The sequence below is a fragment of the Canis lupus genome, chromosome 11, assembly GCF_011100685.1.
Source record: "Canis lupus familiaris isolate Mischka breed German Shepherd chromosome 11, alternate assembly UU_Cfam_GSD_1.0, whole genome shotgun sequence".
NCBI classification, from domain to species: domain Eukaryota; kingdom Metazoa; phylum Chordata; class Mammalia; order Carnivora; family Canidae; genus Canis; species Canis lupus.
The window spans coordinates 68,245,419-68,263,785 of NC_049232.1; the positions used below are offsets into that span (position 1 = coordinate 68,245,419).

The 18,367-nt window shown below is 53.1% G+C and overlaps 1 protein-coding gene across 1 annotated transcript in view; it reads left to right on the forward strand.

The window, feature by feature from the left end:
- RGS3 (regulator of G protein signaling 3) overlaps positions 1–18,367 on the forward strand; it is a 120,264-nt gene that overhangs the window by 35,357 nt on the left and 66,540 nt on the right. Inside the window, 7 exon segments of the mRNA XM_038553190.1 lie at positions 1,931–2,012; positions 2,402–2,507; positions 3,296–3,647; positions 4,511–4,550; positions 8,694–8,890; positions 11,244–11,327; positions 17,276–17,387. Coding sequence (XP_038409118.1) covers positions 1,931–2,012; positions 2,402–2,507; positions 3,296–3,647; positions 4,511–4,550; positions 8,694–8,890; positions 11,244–11,327; positions 17,276–17,387 — 973 coding nt within the window.

Consider the following 18,367-nt stretch of genomic DNA (forward strand, 5'->3'; position numbering starts at 1 on the left):
AGTGGACCAGGCTCCTGACATCTCCCCTTAGCCTCAGCCTGGGCTTTGCACACTCACTCCACAGTTTGTTTTTCTTTCTTTCTTTCCATTTTTTTCCTCTTCCTGTCTTAGCTGCGTGTTTTCCCAGAATTCTTATGGGAACAGAGTATTTTCCTGCCCCCCTCCCCCTTCCCCTTGTCTGTCAGATTTCCTGTTTTACAAACTCGCTTTGAATCCAGGCCCAGGGCTGGTGGGAAGCAGAGCCTCCGGGGCCTCCCCGACAGCCTCCAAGGCCCCTGGTCACCCTGGGTCCCCCGGCCCTCCCCTTCCTCACGCCTGGCCTGTGGGACAGCTGGTAGGTGAATGCCAGGCACCCAGCCTCAAGGATACAACCCCTAGAGGAAGGGGACAGGAGTCTCCTGAAAAGGCCGCTGGCCCTTGACCTTTTCTAGCGTGCTGAGCTGGCTTCTCCTTCAACCTGCCTGGGACACCCTCCCTCGTGCCTCACCAGGGACCTCTCCATGTCCACTTCTCCTTGGAAGTTTCTTGGGACCCCAGGGAACCCCTTTCCTGGCTTCTCCTCCCTTAGGTCTGTCACTTTCTCACACCTGCTCTGAGCAGCCTGGACTCACTCCTTGGGCGAGCAGGGCCCAGGCCTGCTGTACCCCACCCACAGCCTCGTTGGCAGTGCACGGAGGGAAGTGTAGCAAGGCTGAACTGAACTGAGCCAGCAGATAGCAGTGTACCCTGACAGTTCCTGCTGCTCCTGGGACCGCTCTGCGCTGTCCTCACTAAGCGGTTGCTGAGTTCCTGGCATGCACTAAGCCTGCCTTGCACCAGCCCGCCATCCAAAGTCAAACACAAGGAACTATTCCCAACTCGGTTCTTGGTTCTCGTACTTTGCTCCATGGCATGTTGAGTCCTTTGCTTTGGAGAGATCTGCATATTCTTGGGGCCCTCCAGGAGCCAGAGGTCAAGACTTCAGCCCTCTGGGCAGCCCTGGTGGCGCAGTGGTTTGGCGCTGCCTGCAGCCTGGGGTGTGATCCTGGAGACCCGGGATCAAGTCCCACATCGGGCTCCCTGCATGGAGCCTGCTTCTCCCTCTCCCTGTGTCTCTGCCTCTCTCTCTCTGTGTGTCTATGAATAAATAAATAAAAATCTTAAAAAAAAAAAAAGACTTCAGCCCTCAAGACCTCGGTAGAACCTGGCATGCATGCAGTAGGAGCTCCATAATTGTGTGTTGCTTTGCAAAGAGGGTGCGCAGGGCCTTTTCAGGGGACTTCTGAAGGACGGTTGTGGACCTGCCATGCAGCAGGCACTATGAGGTCAGTGGCTGGTGTAGGTTTCACCAGGAGGCCTGTCTGTGCCCTTACCTGCCCCCTCACCTGGGAGCCCTCACTGGATGCCTCAAGCCCCAGCAATGGCCTTCCCTGAGCCCCTAGCCCTTGTTCCCTGGCCCTTGTCCTGAGGTTGTGAGTGTGTATGTCCCTATCTTCCTTCCTCTGTGCTCTGGGCCACCTGGGTGGGTGGGCTTTGTCCCTGGGCTGATACTCTGTGAGCCCCTGAGGGAAAAGAAGAGGGGCCCGAGGAGGCAGTGGATCACAGGCAGTGGAGGCGTGTAGGTCTGGTGGGCTCTCTGGACTGGACCATGTGTCTGTGGGGCCTGAGGAAGGCAAGGCTTGCTCTTCCACGACTCTGTCCACCCTGGGCCCTTCCCCATCAGCCTGGACTTACCGTCCTGAGCTCCCAGCCTTCCTGCTTGGCCCACAACCGAGTACTAAAGATGCCTGGGCCAAGGTAGGGACAGCAAGGGCTGGCCAGCCTCCTTCTTGGCCCCAGCTCCCTTGGAGAGGAGGGTGGTTCTGGAGCAGGGTCTGTGGGCTTCCCAACCTTGGAGCAGAGGCAGCAGCCTTGTGGCTCCTGGGAGTAACCATGCAGGGCTGTGTCCTAGATCACCATCCCGAGGGGGAAGGACGGCTTTGGCTTCACCATCTGCTGTGACTCTCCGGTTCGAGTCCAGGCAGTGGATTCTGGTAAGTGAGCACGCTTCTCGGGTGATGCCAGCCTCGCTTGCCGGCCACGTGCCTGGCTTCGCCCACAAGATGTGGGATCTGAAAGGGGCGGGGGGCCCACAACAGTGTCCCACTTTTTCAAAACAAAAGAATAATATTTTTAAATGACCACAGTCGAAGGCTGAGGTTTATGAAAATATATTCATCATTTTCTTTGGGTTGTTTTTATCAAAATGAAAATAGATTTTTGTATTTTGCTTCCCAATCATGTCAAACAGGAACGAAACCTCTATTTTCAGTAAGGGCCGCATAGGAAAATAAGAATCACTGTGGAAGCCGTGACTCGAGGTCCTTTGACAGTGTCAGGAGCTTCACAGGAGCCCTTGGGTGGCTTTTCTTTGTCCCTGCAGGAGGTCCAGCGGAGCGGGCAGGGCTGCAGCAGCTGGACACCGTGCTGCAGCTGAACGAGAGGCCCGTGGAGCACTGGAAATGCGTGGAGCTGGCCCATGAGATCCGGTGACTGGGCCAGCGGGGGGCTTTGGGCCTCGGGCTAATGGCACCCCCCCCCAGCCCCCAGGGAACCAGGCCTGCCCTCCTCCCCTCCTCTGTGCAGCTGTGAGCAATTCACTTTGCCCCTCAGGGAATCAGCTTCTTGGCCTGAAAATGGAAGGTTCAGGCTCCGAGGAATTTTGAATCCCTCCGCCCCCTCCCCACAGCAAATAGCAGGGAAGAAGCTCTCGAACGGACCCTGCGGTTCCTGTCACTGCTCCAGGGAGTCACTTTCTAGTCTGAGCTCATTAATTGCTGTGACCTTGGAGCTAAGCCTGTTGTTTTTAAAGGAATGTGTAGATCTCGCAAATTTTTCGAATGCATGCTTAAGACATTATTCTTTAGGATATTGGGGTCCCCCTTAGTTTCGACACGCTAGGGTGAAACTCTCATGATCATTTTAGGTATACTTCTAGAATAGAGAAGTTGCAGGGGGGTGGCTCGCTTGCTCCTCCTTGCTTACACTTTACCCGTTACCGTGACCGACATCACTTAGCGGAGTTGCGTATTCTTGTTTAACCTGGCCTTGACCTCAGGGTTCTTCTCAGCCACTGCAGGTCAACCAGAGTTGACTGGTGGAAGGGACACTTTTGCTGTCTCAGCTCAAGATGGTCTCTTACCCCTGGGGTTTGGGGGTTTTCTCTCCCCCACCCCCACTCTGGTCCTCTGCCCTGTTCTGTTGTAGGCCCCGCCCTGGCTGACTTTCCCCAAACTCAACCTCTTTGTGTGAACCTCCCCTCCCCACCCAACTGTAGGAGCTGCCCCAGTGAGATCATCCTGCTTGTGTGGCGCATGGTCCCCCAGGTCAAGCCAGGGCCGGACGGCGGGGTCCTGCGGCGGGCCTCCTGCAAGTCGACACATGACCTCCAGTCACCCCCCAATAAGCGGGAGAAGAATTGCACCCACGGGGCCCAGGCACGGCCCGAGCAGCGCCACAGCTGCCACCTGGTGTGTGACAGCTCAGATGGGCTGCTGCTCGGCGGCTGGGAACGCTACACCGAGGTGGCCAAGCGTGGGGGCCAGCATACCCTGCCTGCGCTGTCCCGGGCCACGGCCTCCACGGACCCCAACTACATCATCTTGGCCCCATTGAACCCCGGGAGCCAGGTATGGACAGCTGGTCCGGCGAAGGTGAAGAGTATGGGTCCCTGGCCTCGCCCAAAACTGTGTAGGGAGGAGCTGCAAGGGGCTGGAGGTGTTCGGTCAGGAGGCGGGGGTACGTGTTCACTTCCGCCACCACGGGGCTGTTCTGGGTAGAGAGGGAGCAGATGGATCTCTGTATCCCTGGGCACAGATCCAGGCCCGAGGAACGTCACAGGGAGGAAGATTTCACCTCAGAGGAAGGAGGAGCTTGCTGCCAGTCTGTGCTTTCCTACAGTGGGGAACGGGCTGCCGTGAGAGGGGTGAGCCCCCTGTAATAGGTGGGAAAGCAGACCCTGCATGATGGCACGGTGGGACGAGGAGTAGGTGCACCAAAACGTTAGTCCTGGGGCACACTTTGGGAAAAAAAGTGTCCTGAGGTCAAATACGTTTGAGAAATACCCCAAACTCTCCTCCTCTTCTGGGAGATTCCCAATGTGTAATAGCCTGCTCGAGGCTCTGAGGGTATCCTGCAGTCAAGGCTGGTTTGACCCAGGCTTTCCCCAATTCCCCTGACGGTGTCCCCCCTGTGGCAGGGTCATTAGTGTCCTACAGTGCCAGTGTTCCCGGGAACACACTGGAGCAAGCTGCCATCAGGAAAGCTGGGGACTCAGCCAACGGGTTACACTGGATGAAAGATAAAGCTTTGTTCAACTCTAACATTCTAGAGGATTCTGGATTCTGTAATCCCTCCAAGTGCCTCCACTGCTCCTTAGCCAGGCTGCTGGGCTTTGGTGCCCTGAGGTGCTCCCTTCCTTTCTGCAGGCTGCTCACCTGGTTGTCCTTCCCCATTCCTGGGGTGGAAGTGATCCTTCTATCTTCTTTTGCAGCTGCTGCGACCTGTGTACCAAGAGGATGCCATCCCCGAAGGTGGGTCTTTCCCCGGCGGCTATGGCCTCCCTGTCCCAGATAGCTGTGGGGTCAGCTGTCAGGATCCCCAGCGTGTTGACCCAGACTCTCTCTTCCCACCATACCTGTTCTCCCTCGCTGAACCAGTGTCTTTCCTCCTTGGAACCTGAACTGAGAAGGAAGAAGGGATCTTCCCACAGCAGTCTAAGAGATGGTGTTTGGGATTCTGGGCATCTGACTGGGATTCATTCCATTTTACTGAGCAACTAATATACGTTAGGTGCCGCCAGCAACATGCTGGGGCCGCCCAGGAGGGGGGCATGGAGGGCTCGAATTGGAGTTGCCTGACTGAACGGACCCATGTCCCCTCCCTGAGCCTCGGTCCAGTGGAGTTCAGGGAGTCCAGTTTCTTTTTCTATAAAATGGGGCTGACACTTCCCACATCAGAGAGTTGTTGGGAGGGGTAGAGGAGAGACTGGCTGTGAGGGTCTGCCCCCTGAGGGAGGCGACACCCAGGACAGTTGTCTTTGAGCTGCAAGGGTGTCTCTGTCCTGGTTCTTCTCCGCTGGCCTCTGAATCCAGGCCTTATGTTTTAAGAGCCCGGGAGAGAAGCTGAGCTCAAGACCCGGGCCTTCTCCCAGGAAACCTGAGATACCAGTCTTGGTGCTGGAGCTGGCGTAGTGTTCCTGATGGTCCTCCACGTGCCTGCTGGGGTCCAGCCCCCTCGAGTCTGTCTGGTGTCTGGAAGGCAGTGGCCAGCCTTGCCTGGTGGCCCTGTGCTCCAGCCCTTTCTCTAGTGCCTACAGAACGCATGGTGACTTCCTTCCCGGAGAGGGGCCTTTTCCTAGCTCCTTGCGGACTCACTTCCTCGCAGCCTCCCCATCGGTAGTGTGAACTCGATGCTGGCTTATAGCAGGGACTTGGAAGAGCGCCTGTGCCTTGGGGCGGGGGTGGGGGGGGCTCCCATCAGGCTCAGACCTGCTGACGGAAGGCATCTTCATTCTCTCCAGGGCAGGCCATTTGGATGGATGAGCCTGGTCTGTTGGAAATGCATCTGTGTTCCTTCTGGGGAGGAGTCTGATGGTTATTCAACCTTGAGTTCTTAAAAAGCTTTTAGTCAGCGCATTAGGTTAGAGCGGGGTGTCACCGCTAAATGGTGACTTCATTAAGGCAGGGCCTGGCCGGCTCCTTTCTGCGGATCCGGTGCTGGACCCGGGGTGTGGCAGGCAGCCGGTGCTCAGTAGAGTTTCAGCCGAGGGACTGAGTGAAGGCGAATGGCTGGTGGCTGCCAGGGTTGGAAGGCCGGCCACGGAGCCCAGGAGCCGGAGAGGTGTGCTGCCTGCGGTGGGCGAGTCGTGTGGGACGGAGTCCTCCTACCCTGGGTCCACGTTTTGATTCCCCCCTGAGAATATGGTATTTAGTGACTCAAAAGAAATCATCTAAGCTGTGAAGAGAGATGGACAAGTACAGAGATGATGACAGCGTTAATAACAGTGGTAGCTTTTTAAAAAAATATTTTATTTATTTTATTAGAAAGAGAGTGAGCACGAGCAGGGGGAGGGGCAGAGAGAGAAGCAGACTCCCTGCTGAGCAGGGAGCAGGATGTGGGGCTCGATCCCAGGCCCCTGGGATCATCACCCGAGCTGAAGGCAGTTGCTTCACCGACTGAGCCACCCTGGCGCCCCAACAGTGGTAGCTTTTTGAAGGCATTGTATTGAGAACTTTGATCTTCCTTCCTTCATTTATTCCTCATGGTAATAGTGTTTTTCGATATGCAAGGACATCTTGGCTCTTTATCAGCAATCGAGTCTTCATAGCTTCCCGTCCTGGAGCTCAGAGGAAGGAGCGGCACTGAACCTTCCCTTAAACACACTTGGGGTTCTCCAGAGGCCGGGGCTGTCAGCAGGGTGCCGACCTCTGTCTCCTTCTCTGGCTGGGCCACCTGGCCTTTCCGGGAGGAGGGTTGAGTCATCCAGAGCTGAATGGGATCTGGTGCCCTTCTGAGGCCTAGGGCACTTGCTGCTTGTAGTTGGCATATTCCCTGGGGCCCTGGTGCCCTCAGTATTGTCCCCTGCCCTGCAAAGGGGCCCAGCCTCAGATTCCCCACTGCCAGAGTGGGATGGCTGCCAGGGCTCGCCTCGGAAGCCAGAGGAAAGCCGAGTAATTACTGTGTTTGGTCAGTGAAGCAGGTGTTCTAGCAAAAAGGGGTGACATGGAGTTCAGACCAGAGGATGTTAAGAGGTAGCAGGTGGGAAATCACGGAGTTTGGCTTCACAGAGCTGAGCAGCTGGGTTGCAACCTGGATTGTTTTTTTAAAAAGATAGTTCAGAAAATCCTTTTTGGGGAGCCATGCCCCCTTGCCACGTGTTATCCAGGGGTGTGTAGAGATGGGGCTCTCAGGCATGACTGCTGGATAGGTTGGGTTGATGTTGCTTTATACCCTATACTGGTCAAGTGTCCTTGGGCAGGTCTCCCAGCTACTCTAGGCCTCACTCAGTTGCCTGGTCTATACAGTGGGGCTCAGCACACCTTCCCCACCCAAAGGCACAGGTGTGGCACCCGGCTTACTTCTGGCTCTGTAGGCCCAAGGTGAAGATGCTGTGACAGCCCTGTGCAGCTGGGCTAAGGAAGGGAAGAGACAGATTCTTTTCCAAGCCTGAGACGGGACGCACAGGGCCCAGGTTTTGGCCTCTGCAAGTGGTACCCTCTAATTTTGGTCTGTTTTGCCTCGGTCCCCCACTTGTCAGTCCCGTGTGGTTTTGCCTTCTCTGGTCTAGGCTTGGTCATGTTCTGTTAGACTGTCTTGTCTAGTTTCAGGTAGACCCTGTGATATCTCATTCACAGTATGGTTTGGGGCCTGGCAGGCCTGTCCTAACACCAGCCCTGGTGGATGCACTGTCTGTCAGCTTGGGTTTGTGCTAATCCCTCGTGCGCTCCACTCCTATACCGATCACTAAGCTGTTTCCCTTCAGGCCTGTTGTGAGAGCCCCCCATCCCGCCCTCAGTCCCCGCGCCCTCCCCAGCCTGGGCGCACACTCTTTCTACTCTCTTGCCTCCTTGAAGAGGCAGGAAGTGGTTTAAGTTATTATGGTTTGAGTCCTGCCCCAAGATGTGGCTGTGATCGGTGGTCACTTGTCATGGGGATCTGACTTGTTTTTCTCACCCTGATTAGTGAGAAGGGGCATGTGGTGGGCGGAGGAAGTAAATGTGAGATCTTCTGAGCTGAGTCTTTCCTTTGAGGCTGCGGACCTTGCGTTGGCGGGGAGCTTCCCCGAGACTTAGCTCAGACCACCTTTTCACCCCTTGGCTGCCAGAACTGGGGTTGGGTGCGAAAGGACTCCTAGGTCCTCGGACATGGGCCAGACATCCAGGTCAGTTGCCCATACAGGAGGGGGCCCAGGTATATGCTGAGCCCTAATGCTTGCTCTGCCCTTGACCTACCCACCAAGCTAGTAAGTAGAGGAGTAGGATTTGGGCACAACCACAGGGCCTCAGAGCTGGTGTTCTTTCCTCAAGAACTGGGCCAGCAGGTGCCACTCCTTATTTTAGACTGACGTAGGCAAGCCAGGCTGCCCCAGCTCCCATGGTTCACAGAGGGAAGGCTCCGATACAGCCTAGCAAAGCCCACTGGATCTTCTGTCCCTTTGTCCATGGGACTGGGAGGCGATGAAACAATGTGAAATGCACTGGGCGCATAGAGGGAGCCGCAGGGCTGGGAGAGACGGGGAGGCGGAGAGAGGGCGTGACTGACACCCAGGGCGGCCCAACTGACCCATTGTTCTGTGTGGGACTGTGGGCCCTGGGAGGTCAGATCTTCTGATTTCTCAAATATGAGAGATTTCCTGATTTTGTAAAGCCCGAGGCCAAAATGATAGGTGGGTCTGATTCGAGCTTTGGACACTGGTTGGGGATTGCTGCCTCCCTCTGAGCCCCGGAGCTGCTTATTTATGTGTCACCAGCTCCCATGAGAAGAGTGCGAGGGAATCCCTGAGGCTCAAGACCCTTCAGGGGCCTCCCTGTGTTTTCAGTACCTTGCACAGGGCCCGGCAGGTAGCATATACTCAGGAAGTGGTGACTGGCTGGCCCAGTCTGTGTTCCCTGTTTCTGCAGAGGGGATGCCTTTGCCTGGACATGCCTCATGGTCCCCCCATTTCTGTTCCGCAGAATCAGGTAGTCCCAGTAAAGGGAAGTCCTACACGGGCCTGGGGAAGAAGTCCCGGCTGATGAAAACAGTGCAGACCATGAAGGGCCACGGGAACTACCAGAACTGCCCGGTCATGAGGCCGCATGCCCCACACTCAAGCTATGGCACCTACGTCACCCTGGCCCCCAAAGTCCTCGTGTTTCCAGTCTTTGTTCAGGTAAGCTAGTGGCTGGCCCCAGGCGCTCCCTTGGGAGATGAGAAAGAGGAGGATCCTTCACCCCAGCATCAGGGATGGCGCCTTGTTCCAGAAAGGATCCCTCTGGGGAAAGAAATGGCTTCAGGTGCTCAGGATTCTGGGGGTTATACTGAGGGAGCAGAGGTCTCCAGGAGGAGGAACAGGAGAGTGGGGGCCGGGAAGCTGAGCAACGAAAGCCTCTTGTCCCTGCCCCCTTTCCCAATTTTCCCTTTCTCTGGGGACATGCAGGCACACTACAGCTACTTGTTGGCATTGCCGCGGGGCCGGCTTGCTGAGGCTTCTGCTTTTCTGGCTCATCAGGTGCTTTGCTGTTTGGAAGTGAGCCTTGAGCTCTGGCGTCTGGCCTCCTTGGTCTTAGCAAACGTGTCTGGCCAGTATGAGCTGGTGGCCTGAGATTCATCTCCCATCTCCCTCTCCTCCTGCTCCCTCTGCTTCTTCCATCCCTTCCTCCCTTTATGTCTTCCACCACCCAGACAGAATCAGCATGAACATTCGGGTGTCTTTTCTGTGTGTGTGTACACATTCCAGAAAGAAAACCGAACAACTTTTATTGTACATTTTCTATCCCTTTGCCTTTTGTTGAGCAAGGAGCCTTGATGCGGGGCTCCATCCCAGGACCCCGGGATAATGACCTGAGCCAAAGGCAGATGCTTCACCGACTGGCCACCCAGGCACCCCCATCATTTTGCCTTTTTTAAATGAAAGTTGCAGCATGAACATTTTCTACGTCACTAAATACTCTCCAAGCCTTTGTTTTACAGTGCTTGCATACTACTCTAGTTTACGGACATGTATTTATTTAACCAGCTCTCTGTTCAGATATACTTCTATCTCCTCCTTAGCTATTGCAAACAACTCTGTGATGAAAATCCTTGCGCATGAATTGCCCCCTCTGATTATTTTCCTTGGAAGAGAGCCCTGGAAGTGAAATGACGGGGTCATGGGCCAGAAACACGTCAAAGGCTCTTTGTATATATTTACAAATGGCTTTCCAGAAAGACTGTGTTCGTTGGTCCTCTCATCAGCAGCATAGAGGTGACACAGTCAGGGGCTTCATTTCTGACCATGCCTTCCTTCTCCATGCACCTCTGGCAGGTGACACACCTCTCCCCGGATGGCTCCTGCCTTTCTTTTGGTCTCTTCTCTTTCTCAGGACAAGACCACAGAGGTCTGTACATCCACTGGGATTATTTTCCCCTTTCCTTTTAAAATCTTTACAAAAAATGACAATTTGTTTTCAGAGAGTTATAGCAACTTTTAAATTGTAAAGTTTTTAAACCAAAAATGGCATAACAAGTGTGCAGTTTAATGAATAATCACGAAGCAGGTGTCCCCTAAGATAAAGCCGTAGGCCATTGCTGCCTTTCCAAAGGCCGTATGTTTCCTCTAGATCCTCATACCCTCCTCCCTGCCAGGCCTACCCATGAGCCCGACTCCTTAAGAGTCATTTCCTTGCTTTCCTTTATTTTTACCATCTCTCTGTGCTTTCCTGGATAACATATTTTGTTTGGCCTCTTCTGGGACCTTGCTTCTTTTGCCTCACAGTCTTTGTGAGATCCATCCAGGTGGTTGTGTGCAGTTGACATCTGCTGCATTATCTTTCTTCTAGCACCTTGCTTGGTGTTGGGTACCTGAAGCCATGTTATAAATACATATTCACCAAGGATTAGTCCTGCTGGGTAATCCAGAATTTAGGGAGCTTTCTCTGGGCTGGGCAGGTGGCAGGGGTTCCTGAGTGGGAAAGGGGCAGGATGATGGGGTGGCTGAGGAGTGTGGGTGAGAACTGGTCCCTGGGGACTGATGGCTGAGCAGGAGGCCCTCTACTCAAGGGTGTTATGAATGTAGAGTGGGGACTGGGCTGGCTCTGAAGGGACTTAAGTGACCAAATCTGGCATGAGGCTCTCAGGGTATCTCTGAGAGCCTGGGCCTGGCAGGAGGGACTTTTCCATGAGGCCTGCATGGGTCAGATGGAGGGAGGGCGGAGAGGGCCCCCCAGAGCCCATCTAGTCGGGGAGCTCGGGGGAGAATGGTGAGCACCTAAACATGTGGTTGGACTTCCTGCCAGAGCATGGCTTTTACAGTGGAGCTTGGTGGGGAAGGTGGTGGCAACAGTTCCGCCCAGGACAAGAGTATCTGTCTTTCTGTTTCCACCTGTGTGTGAGGGGGCGTGTGGGCTCACGGGGTGGGGGGAGCCTGGAGCCTTCTCTCGGTCGGCAGCCGACAGGGTTCTCTGTGGCTGGCTCTGGCAAGCTGCCTCCCCCTCCACCCACCCCGTCTCCATTGGGCTTCTCTGAATTGCCCACATTGTTTTCAGCCTTTAGATCTCTGTAACCCTGCCCGGACACTCCTGTTGTCTGAGGAGCTGCTGCTGTACGAGGGGAGGAACAAGGCTGTGGAGGTAAGGCTGACACGTGTGCTTCCCAGGTAGGGTTTCACCAGCATCCTCCAGGCCCCTAACTTTTCTCTTCCTGATGGTCTTAGAATTGTACAGTCTCAGGGCAGGAAAATCCTGAAAGCTTCCACCCCGTCCCCTTTCCCATCCCCCTCCTTATCAAATGGCTGCCTAGCTTGCTCTTGTACCTTTCCAATGATGGGGAACTCACTACCTATCAAAGCTGTGTAGTCCATCTTTGATGGTTAGAAAGCTTTCCCAGCCCCTGAAGACCTCCCATTGTCTATCTCAACTTCCTTCACCCCGGCTGTGATGAATGGCTTTGTAGATGAGAAGATTGGAACTATTAGCCAAAGAGAATTTTTGAAGGAGCATCAGTTGCTCAGGTTTTCTGGGTCTGTATTACCCCAAATCCCAGCTCCTCTTCTGAAGGATACATCTGTGATTTCTTCTGGGCTCTAGCTCTGCCGATGGAGGCCTGGGTGTGGAGATTACACAGTTCTGCCCGGGAGTTTCTTATCTCTTATCTCTACCTGGGGGAGTTTCCCTCACCCACACAGTCCCCAGAGCCATCTCAGGCCAGTGAAATCTACTTGGCGCTGAAGTTGGAGCCCTGGGATCTGACTGGACCCTCTGCAGGGCTTGCTGCCGATTGGGCCGGCAATGGGGCTCAGCGGAGCTGAGCAGCAGCTTGGGGTAGTGGAATGTTCAGGAAGCCTGGAGGCTAGAAGCTTATAGCCAGCTCCTGCTCTGCGGCTGGCTCACTCCTGACTTCCCTGTCCTTTCCTTAGTGTTCTCCTCTGAACACTGGTGGTGTGTGTATTTGAGGCAGCTGAGGTTAGCTGATCTCTAAGGGCCCGTTCAGCCTCAGCATTCTGGGACATTATGTGTAATTGTGGCTAAGTAGGAGGCTGATTTTGTTTTTTCTCAGCTAGGGAACCAGAACTTGTTTATTCCAAATGAGCATTTTCTTTTTCTAGGGAACTCCCTGCTTACTTCTACCCCACTGGCATTGCTCACTACACTTCTTCTTTTTATTTTATTTTTTATTTTAAAAAATATTTTATTTATTTATTCATGAGACACAGAGAAAGAGAGAGGCAGAGACACAGGCAGAGGGAGAAGCAGGCTCCATGCAGGGAGCCCGATGTGGGACTCGATCCCGGGTCTCCAGGATCACGCCCTGGGCTGAAGGTGGCGCTAAACCTCTGAGCCACCCGGGCTGCCCTTCTTCTTTTTTTTTTTTTTTTTTTTTTTTTTTAATTTTTATTTATTTATGATAGTCACAGAGAGAGAGAGAGAGGGGCACAGAGACATAGGCAGAGGGAGAAGCAGGCTCCATGCACCGGGAGCCTGATGTGGGATTCGATCCCGGGTCTCCAGGATCGCGCCCTGGGCCAAAGGCAGGCGCCAAACCGCTGCGCCACCCAGGGATCCCTGCCCTTCTTCTTTTAAAAAATATTTATTTATTTGAGACAGAGAGAGAGCAAGCAAGCAAGCAAGCAAGCAAGAGAGCAGGAGTAGGGGCAGAGGGAGAGGGAGAAGCAGACTCTCCGCTGAGCAGGGAGCCTGACGTGTGGCTCGATCCCAGGACCCTGAGATCATGACCAGAGCTGAAGGCAGATCCTTAACTGACTGAGCCCCCCAGGTGCCAAGCTCACTACACTTCTGGACTTCCTCTTGAGGAGCTTTCTTAAGAACCTTGGCATATCTTCTGAGTTACCTCTGAGAGAGTAAAACTTCACCAGTAAATTTGAGTTTTAGGAACAAGAAATCGCTTGGAGCTGTGCTTGATGGGTAAGTGTGTGGTGGAGCTAAGTCAGGTGGCCAAGTGTCAGAAAGTGAGGTGTGGCTACAAATTCACAAGACTCAGATGAAGGCAGAAATGACAGCCATCCTAAAACACATACCTATGTCTAAATCTGCTCTTTTGTTTGTCTTCTCACCACTGGGCGCTCAAACACTTCTCACTGCACATGCATTTAACATAGTAGACCTTAAATTAGCTCCTGCAGCATCCTTGAGAGAGAGGCCAGTTGTCCCCACTTTACAGATGAAGAAGGTGAGGCTCCCAGTGAGATCAACTGGAACCCAGGGGTCTCAAGGCGCATTACGGATAGAGCCAGGATTAGCAGTTGGATCTCTGGCTCAGCAGTGCTTTCACGATCCCATGCTGCCTCTGGCATGTTTGTTGAAAAACAGACTGACAAGCACAGGCTGGAGCCATAGCCTGATTATGTTTACAGTCTGTCCAAAAAAGCTTTGTCTAGTGGATCTTTAGAGTCTTAGAACTAAGAGATCCCTTTTGAAGACTGAAAGAAACGACTTGAAGACAAATAAATATCTTTCTTTTTCATGAAACATGCTAGGCTGCCAATACATGGATCTTGGTACCTTTAGGTCAAAAATACAAACCAATTCAAGAGGGGCTTGGATAAGTTTGTAGAATTGCAGCGTTGGTTGGGCCCTCAGAAGTCATCCATTCTGACTGCTTCTCTGTAACTTTCCAGCTGATGGTTTTCCAGATGGCTTTGGATCAGGAGAGGCAGCCCCTCCAGGCACACACAGGTTTTGTTACGGGAGAATGCTAAATTGTAGAAAGTTCCCTTTTACCCATAACAGAAATATTTCTTCCTGGAATGTTCCCGCTTGTTCGTCTTCCTGTCTCTTCTCCGAGCATGCTCCAGGTCGCTAACGTCTGGGAGCTGATGAGTCTCACATTGGGCTGCCCCACATCATGCGCCCTCCCAGAAGTCACACGCTTGAGTAACGTGCCCTGAGATCAAATCAGCACTATGGCGTAGCCTCGCTTACACGTTCAAACAATAGCTGTTGAGCATCTACCAGGCCCTGTGCTCAGGGTCACAGGGGAATTATGAGGCCCAAGACAGACACACCCTCACTTCATGCACTGACTCACTGAGTTTACCATTAACCAAGGCACCAAGGTCTTTTCTGCAAACTCTGCCTTTAGGCAAGATCTCTGGGGAGAGCTTGCTTAGGGCTCCTTGGGAGAAGTGAACCTCCAAGTTGCAAGGATTTCCTAACCAAGCGATCTCTCAACCTTTGACCCTTTGGGAAAGCAGATGTGTCCTTGGAGCAAATGTGGGGAAGGCACCCGGCGGCCCCATGGCCTGTTGTGGAAGGCAACAGGTAATTGGGCGGTGGAGATGGCATCACTCCACTGTGGGCCGCTACGGCTCCTTCTGGAGGAAGTCCGGCAGGGTGCTGGTGGCACAGGAGAGGGATCCCCCTGCCCCTCTGCCCTGCGTCCAGCTGTGTGCCAGCTCTGTCCTTTCCCTGACCCGACCTTTGGGGAAATTCTTCATTCATGCCTTAATCACTTCCTGTCTAGACCACATTCTCAGCACTGGGAATTGGGGCCAGAGTAGTGGCCTGGAGCTCCTCTCACCTTGCCCATGGTTCTTCCCAAGTTGCCATCCACCTAGCTCTCTTAGAGCCTGGGACCTTTTTTTTTTTTTTTTTTTTTTTTTTAACATTTTAGATTCCTGACAGACTGCCCCCCCTCGGACCCTTCCCCTGCCAGCTTCCCTACGGGTCTGGAGGTATGACTGCCAGATTTCTTTTTAGTGGGAAAACCTGCAAGTTTGCTCAGAGAATCAACCCCTCAGGTCCTAGATCATTTTTTCCCCCTTCTTTAACTTCATTTTTGGTCTCCTTTGCTTTTCTCTTTTGGTCCGTGCTTGGCTCCTTTCGCATTCAGGGGGAGGATGGATGTAGGCATATGGATACCTCTCCATGTTATAAGAGCTTTGGAGTCAGACAGATCTGGGCAATGGTCCATGGCTGTGTGGCCTTGGACAGGTCACTTCAGCTCTCTGAGCTGCATGGTCCCCATCTTTGAAGGAAGGCAGTGATGCTATTTACAAGTAAGAATCCACTGAGCAGAAAGAAAGAACTTAACAGATGGGCCTTCTTTTGGGCTGTGTTGGGTCAGGACTGTGGTTTGGGAGAAGTCTGGAGAGTCATACCAGAATCTCTCCCAGCCCACATTTCCAGAGCTCTCGTGTTGGGTGCCCATTGGAGAAGCTAGAGCCCAGGAGAGCCTCCTGCTCAGGGACACCCCCATTGCCCCTATGGCCCAGATTCCTCCAAACCTCTGTGCTTGTGCTGTGCTCAAGGAGCCAAGTGGTCCTTTGAAAAATATTTATGTATTTTTAAATCACGAAAGTAATAGGCTCTCTTGTCATACAATGCAAATTAAACAGAAATGTATAAAGTGAAATTCTGCTCCCAAAGGGAAGAGTGTGATATCTTAGACATTTAAAAAATGTATAAATCTACAATTTTATGTTACAAAATTGGATTAAAATCTAGGCATTTTTGCACATTGAGCTACTTGGCTTTTTAGGGCAATGTGGGCACCATGTGGACAGATTTCTACCTGCATTTCTGTCCACATAGCCTTACTTTATTCTTTTGATAGTTGCATAAAATTCTCCCATATGAAGGCAGATTTATTTTTTAAAGAGTTTTACTTATTTATTCATGAGAGACACAGAGAGAGAGAGGCAGAGACATAGGCAGAGGGAGAAGCAGGCTCCCTGCAGGGAACCCAATGTGGGACTCGATCTCAGGACCCTGGGATCACGACCTGAGCCAAAAGCAGATGCTCGACCCCTGAGCCACCCAGGTGCCCCTAGAATAATTTATTTTATCCATCCTCTCTTGTTGGGTATCTGTGTTCTTTTTTTTATTATGAAGATACCGTTGAGAACATCCTTATAGTTTCATATTAATATATCCTTGTAGGTATTTCTGTAGGCTAGAGCATCAGAGGTAGTTATTCCGTCATCTTTAACAGTCTGATAGCTAAATGTCAACATGTTGACTTTCTTAAACTTCAGCAATCACCCCGAGCATACTCGCTGTGGCCTTTGAGGGTGCACGCCAAGCCTTCTGGGTAACTCCTCCTACCTCAGAAGAGATAAGGTGTCAAGGTTTTGATACCTCAAAGGGAAGTTCACATAATTAATAACATTTTGTTTTCTTTGGAGAATCTAAAATTGGATTTTATTGCTTTTAACTAAGAGCTGCTGCAAGGCTTACAAAGCAAAGAACAGTGTAATCTTTAGTGGCATTAGGGGATCAAGTAGTTTTTTTTTAGCACGAAACTATGCTGAGCATGCCTGTTGGTTTACCTATAATGTCTAAAAATAGCTTTCTCCTTTTATTTTTGGAACAGCTAGCGCATAAAAGAGATAAAAGTCACATACATGTCTGTATTAGAGCGTAAGTAGCTGGCTTTCTCTTGAACTGATTATGTGTTAATGTAGTTAAAATCATCCTCGAAGAATGTGATCATAAGACCTCACACTGCATGATGCTTCAATTCAGTCTACACAGGGCTCGTGAAAGAAGCCTGTGAGGGACCTGGGCAGGGACACTCCCCTGTCTGTACAGATGAGAAAACTGAAGCATCAGCTCTGGGGACCCTAACCAGGTTTTCATGGCTCCTTAGTGGAGAGCCTTGTGACTTCTGACTCCAAGTGCAGCGCTCTTTTAGCCAGACATTTAGAGGAGAATACAAGCAATTGTGCCAACATCCCGCAGCTCCCGAGTGGCGCCAAGCCAGCAGCGCTGGGCTGAAGATTCCAGGGGCCTGTAGTCAGAAAGATGGCCTGGCGGGGGTTGGGCTGTGGAGGTGGAGAGGCCTGCAGGGGTCACCTGCCGTGGAAGGTGAGGGTCGTGTTTTATCCTATTTCCCTACCCCCTCCCCATGATAAAGAGTTAGAGGTGTAGAAAACTCTAGACCAAAGGGAAGTCCTGATTGTAGATCACATCTCTGTCCTTGGCCAAGGCCACACTGAGAGTCTGATCCTAGTTCTGCCCGAGATGACCAAGACTCCTTACCCCGGCCTCCCAGGGAGACCGTGGCTCCCGGGCTCTGGGGCAGCAGAGCAGCCGGTTCTGTTTGCTCTCTTGGGATGCAGGTGACGCTGTTTGCCTACTCGGACCTGCTGCTCTTCACCAAGGAAGATGAGCCGGGACGCTGCAACGTCCTGAGGAACCCCCTCTACCTCCAGAGCGTGAAGCTGCAGGAAGGTAAGTGCGTGCCCCAGGTGCCCTGGACTCCATCCTGCTTGCCCTGAGTCCCGCTACTCTGGGCCGTACAGATGCACAGTTTGGATTTGACCCGGCTGCCAGGCGGGCTGCCAGCCATCAGTGGGGCATCTGAGCACGTGGGGTTGGGGCCAGTCCTGCCCCTGGGCTGCTAGGCTCCGCGACACTGGCGTTTCATCCTAGGCCGTATGCCCTGAGCTCTGCTGGGAGGTTTCTGGTCCAGACACGTTTCAGGGAGGCCGTGGAGTGGGAAGAGCTTTGGGCTCACACAGACCTGTGCTTAGATCTCGGCCCTGCCGCTCACTGCCTGTGATCTTGGGCACGTTCTACTCCAACCTCTTTGAGCCTGGGGGCTCACGTGTAAGTGGGGCTGCCGGTAGGTTGTTGTGCAGATTTAGTAAGGTCATATGCAGGGGCCCGGCCCACACCAGGTGCCCGGTGCTCGCTGCCTGCTGCCCCACTCGCCACGCACATCCCGGACAGGAGAGCACTGCTCCTTCTGCACCCAGTCACATGGCCCAGGCTGGGGCCCGGGGAGCAGGGGTCCCGGGGGACCGTGGAGCCAAGGTCCCCTGCAAACTTTCCATCGGGCCTCCTCCACTCGGGAACGGGAAGCCAGCTGGGAGTATCTGTTGAGCGGTTTGGTTTGGCGCCTAAAGTCCCTGCTGAAAGGGGCTTGATTTCCTCTCCCAGATTATGAAAACAACAACAGACCTGTTTGAGCACGGGCGACAGGGGCAGAGAGGAAAATATTACCCTGCGAAAGAATTCTGTTTTGACGGGTTTTGCTCCAGGAGAACTTCCTGCCTGTTTGCAGAGCCGTCCTGTGTTCCTGTGCACGGTTCCTCCTCCTCCTCAGGAACCCAGGGAGTGTGAGAACCTCCCCTCGGCCGCCCCACAGGAAGTCACTTACAACTTCTCCTTCTCTGCCTCGAGCTTTCTCCTGCCCACTGAGCAGGGCC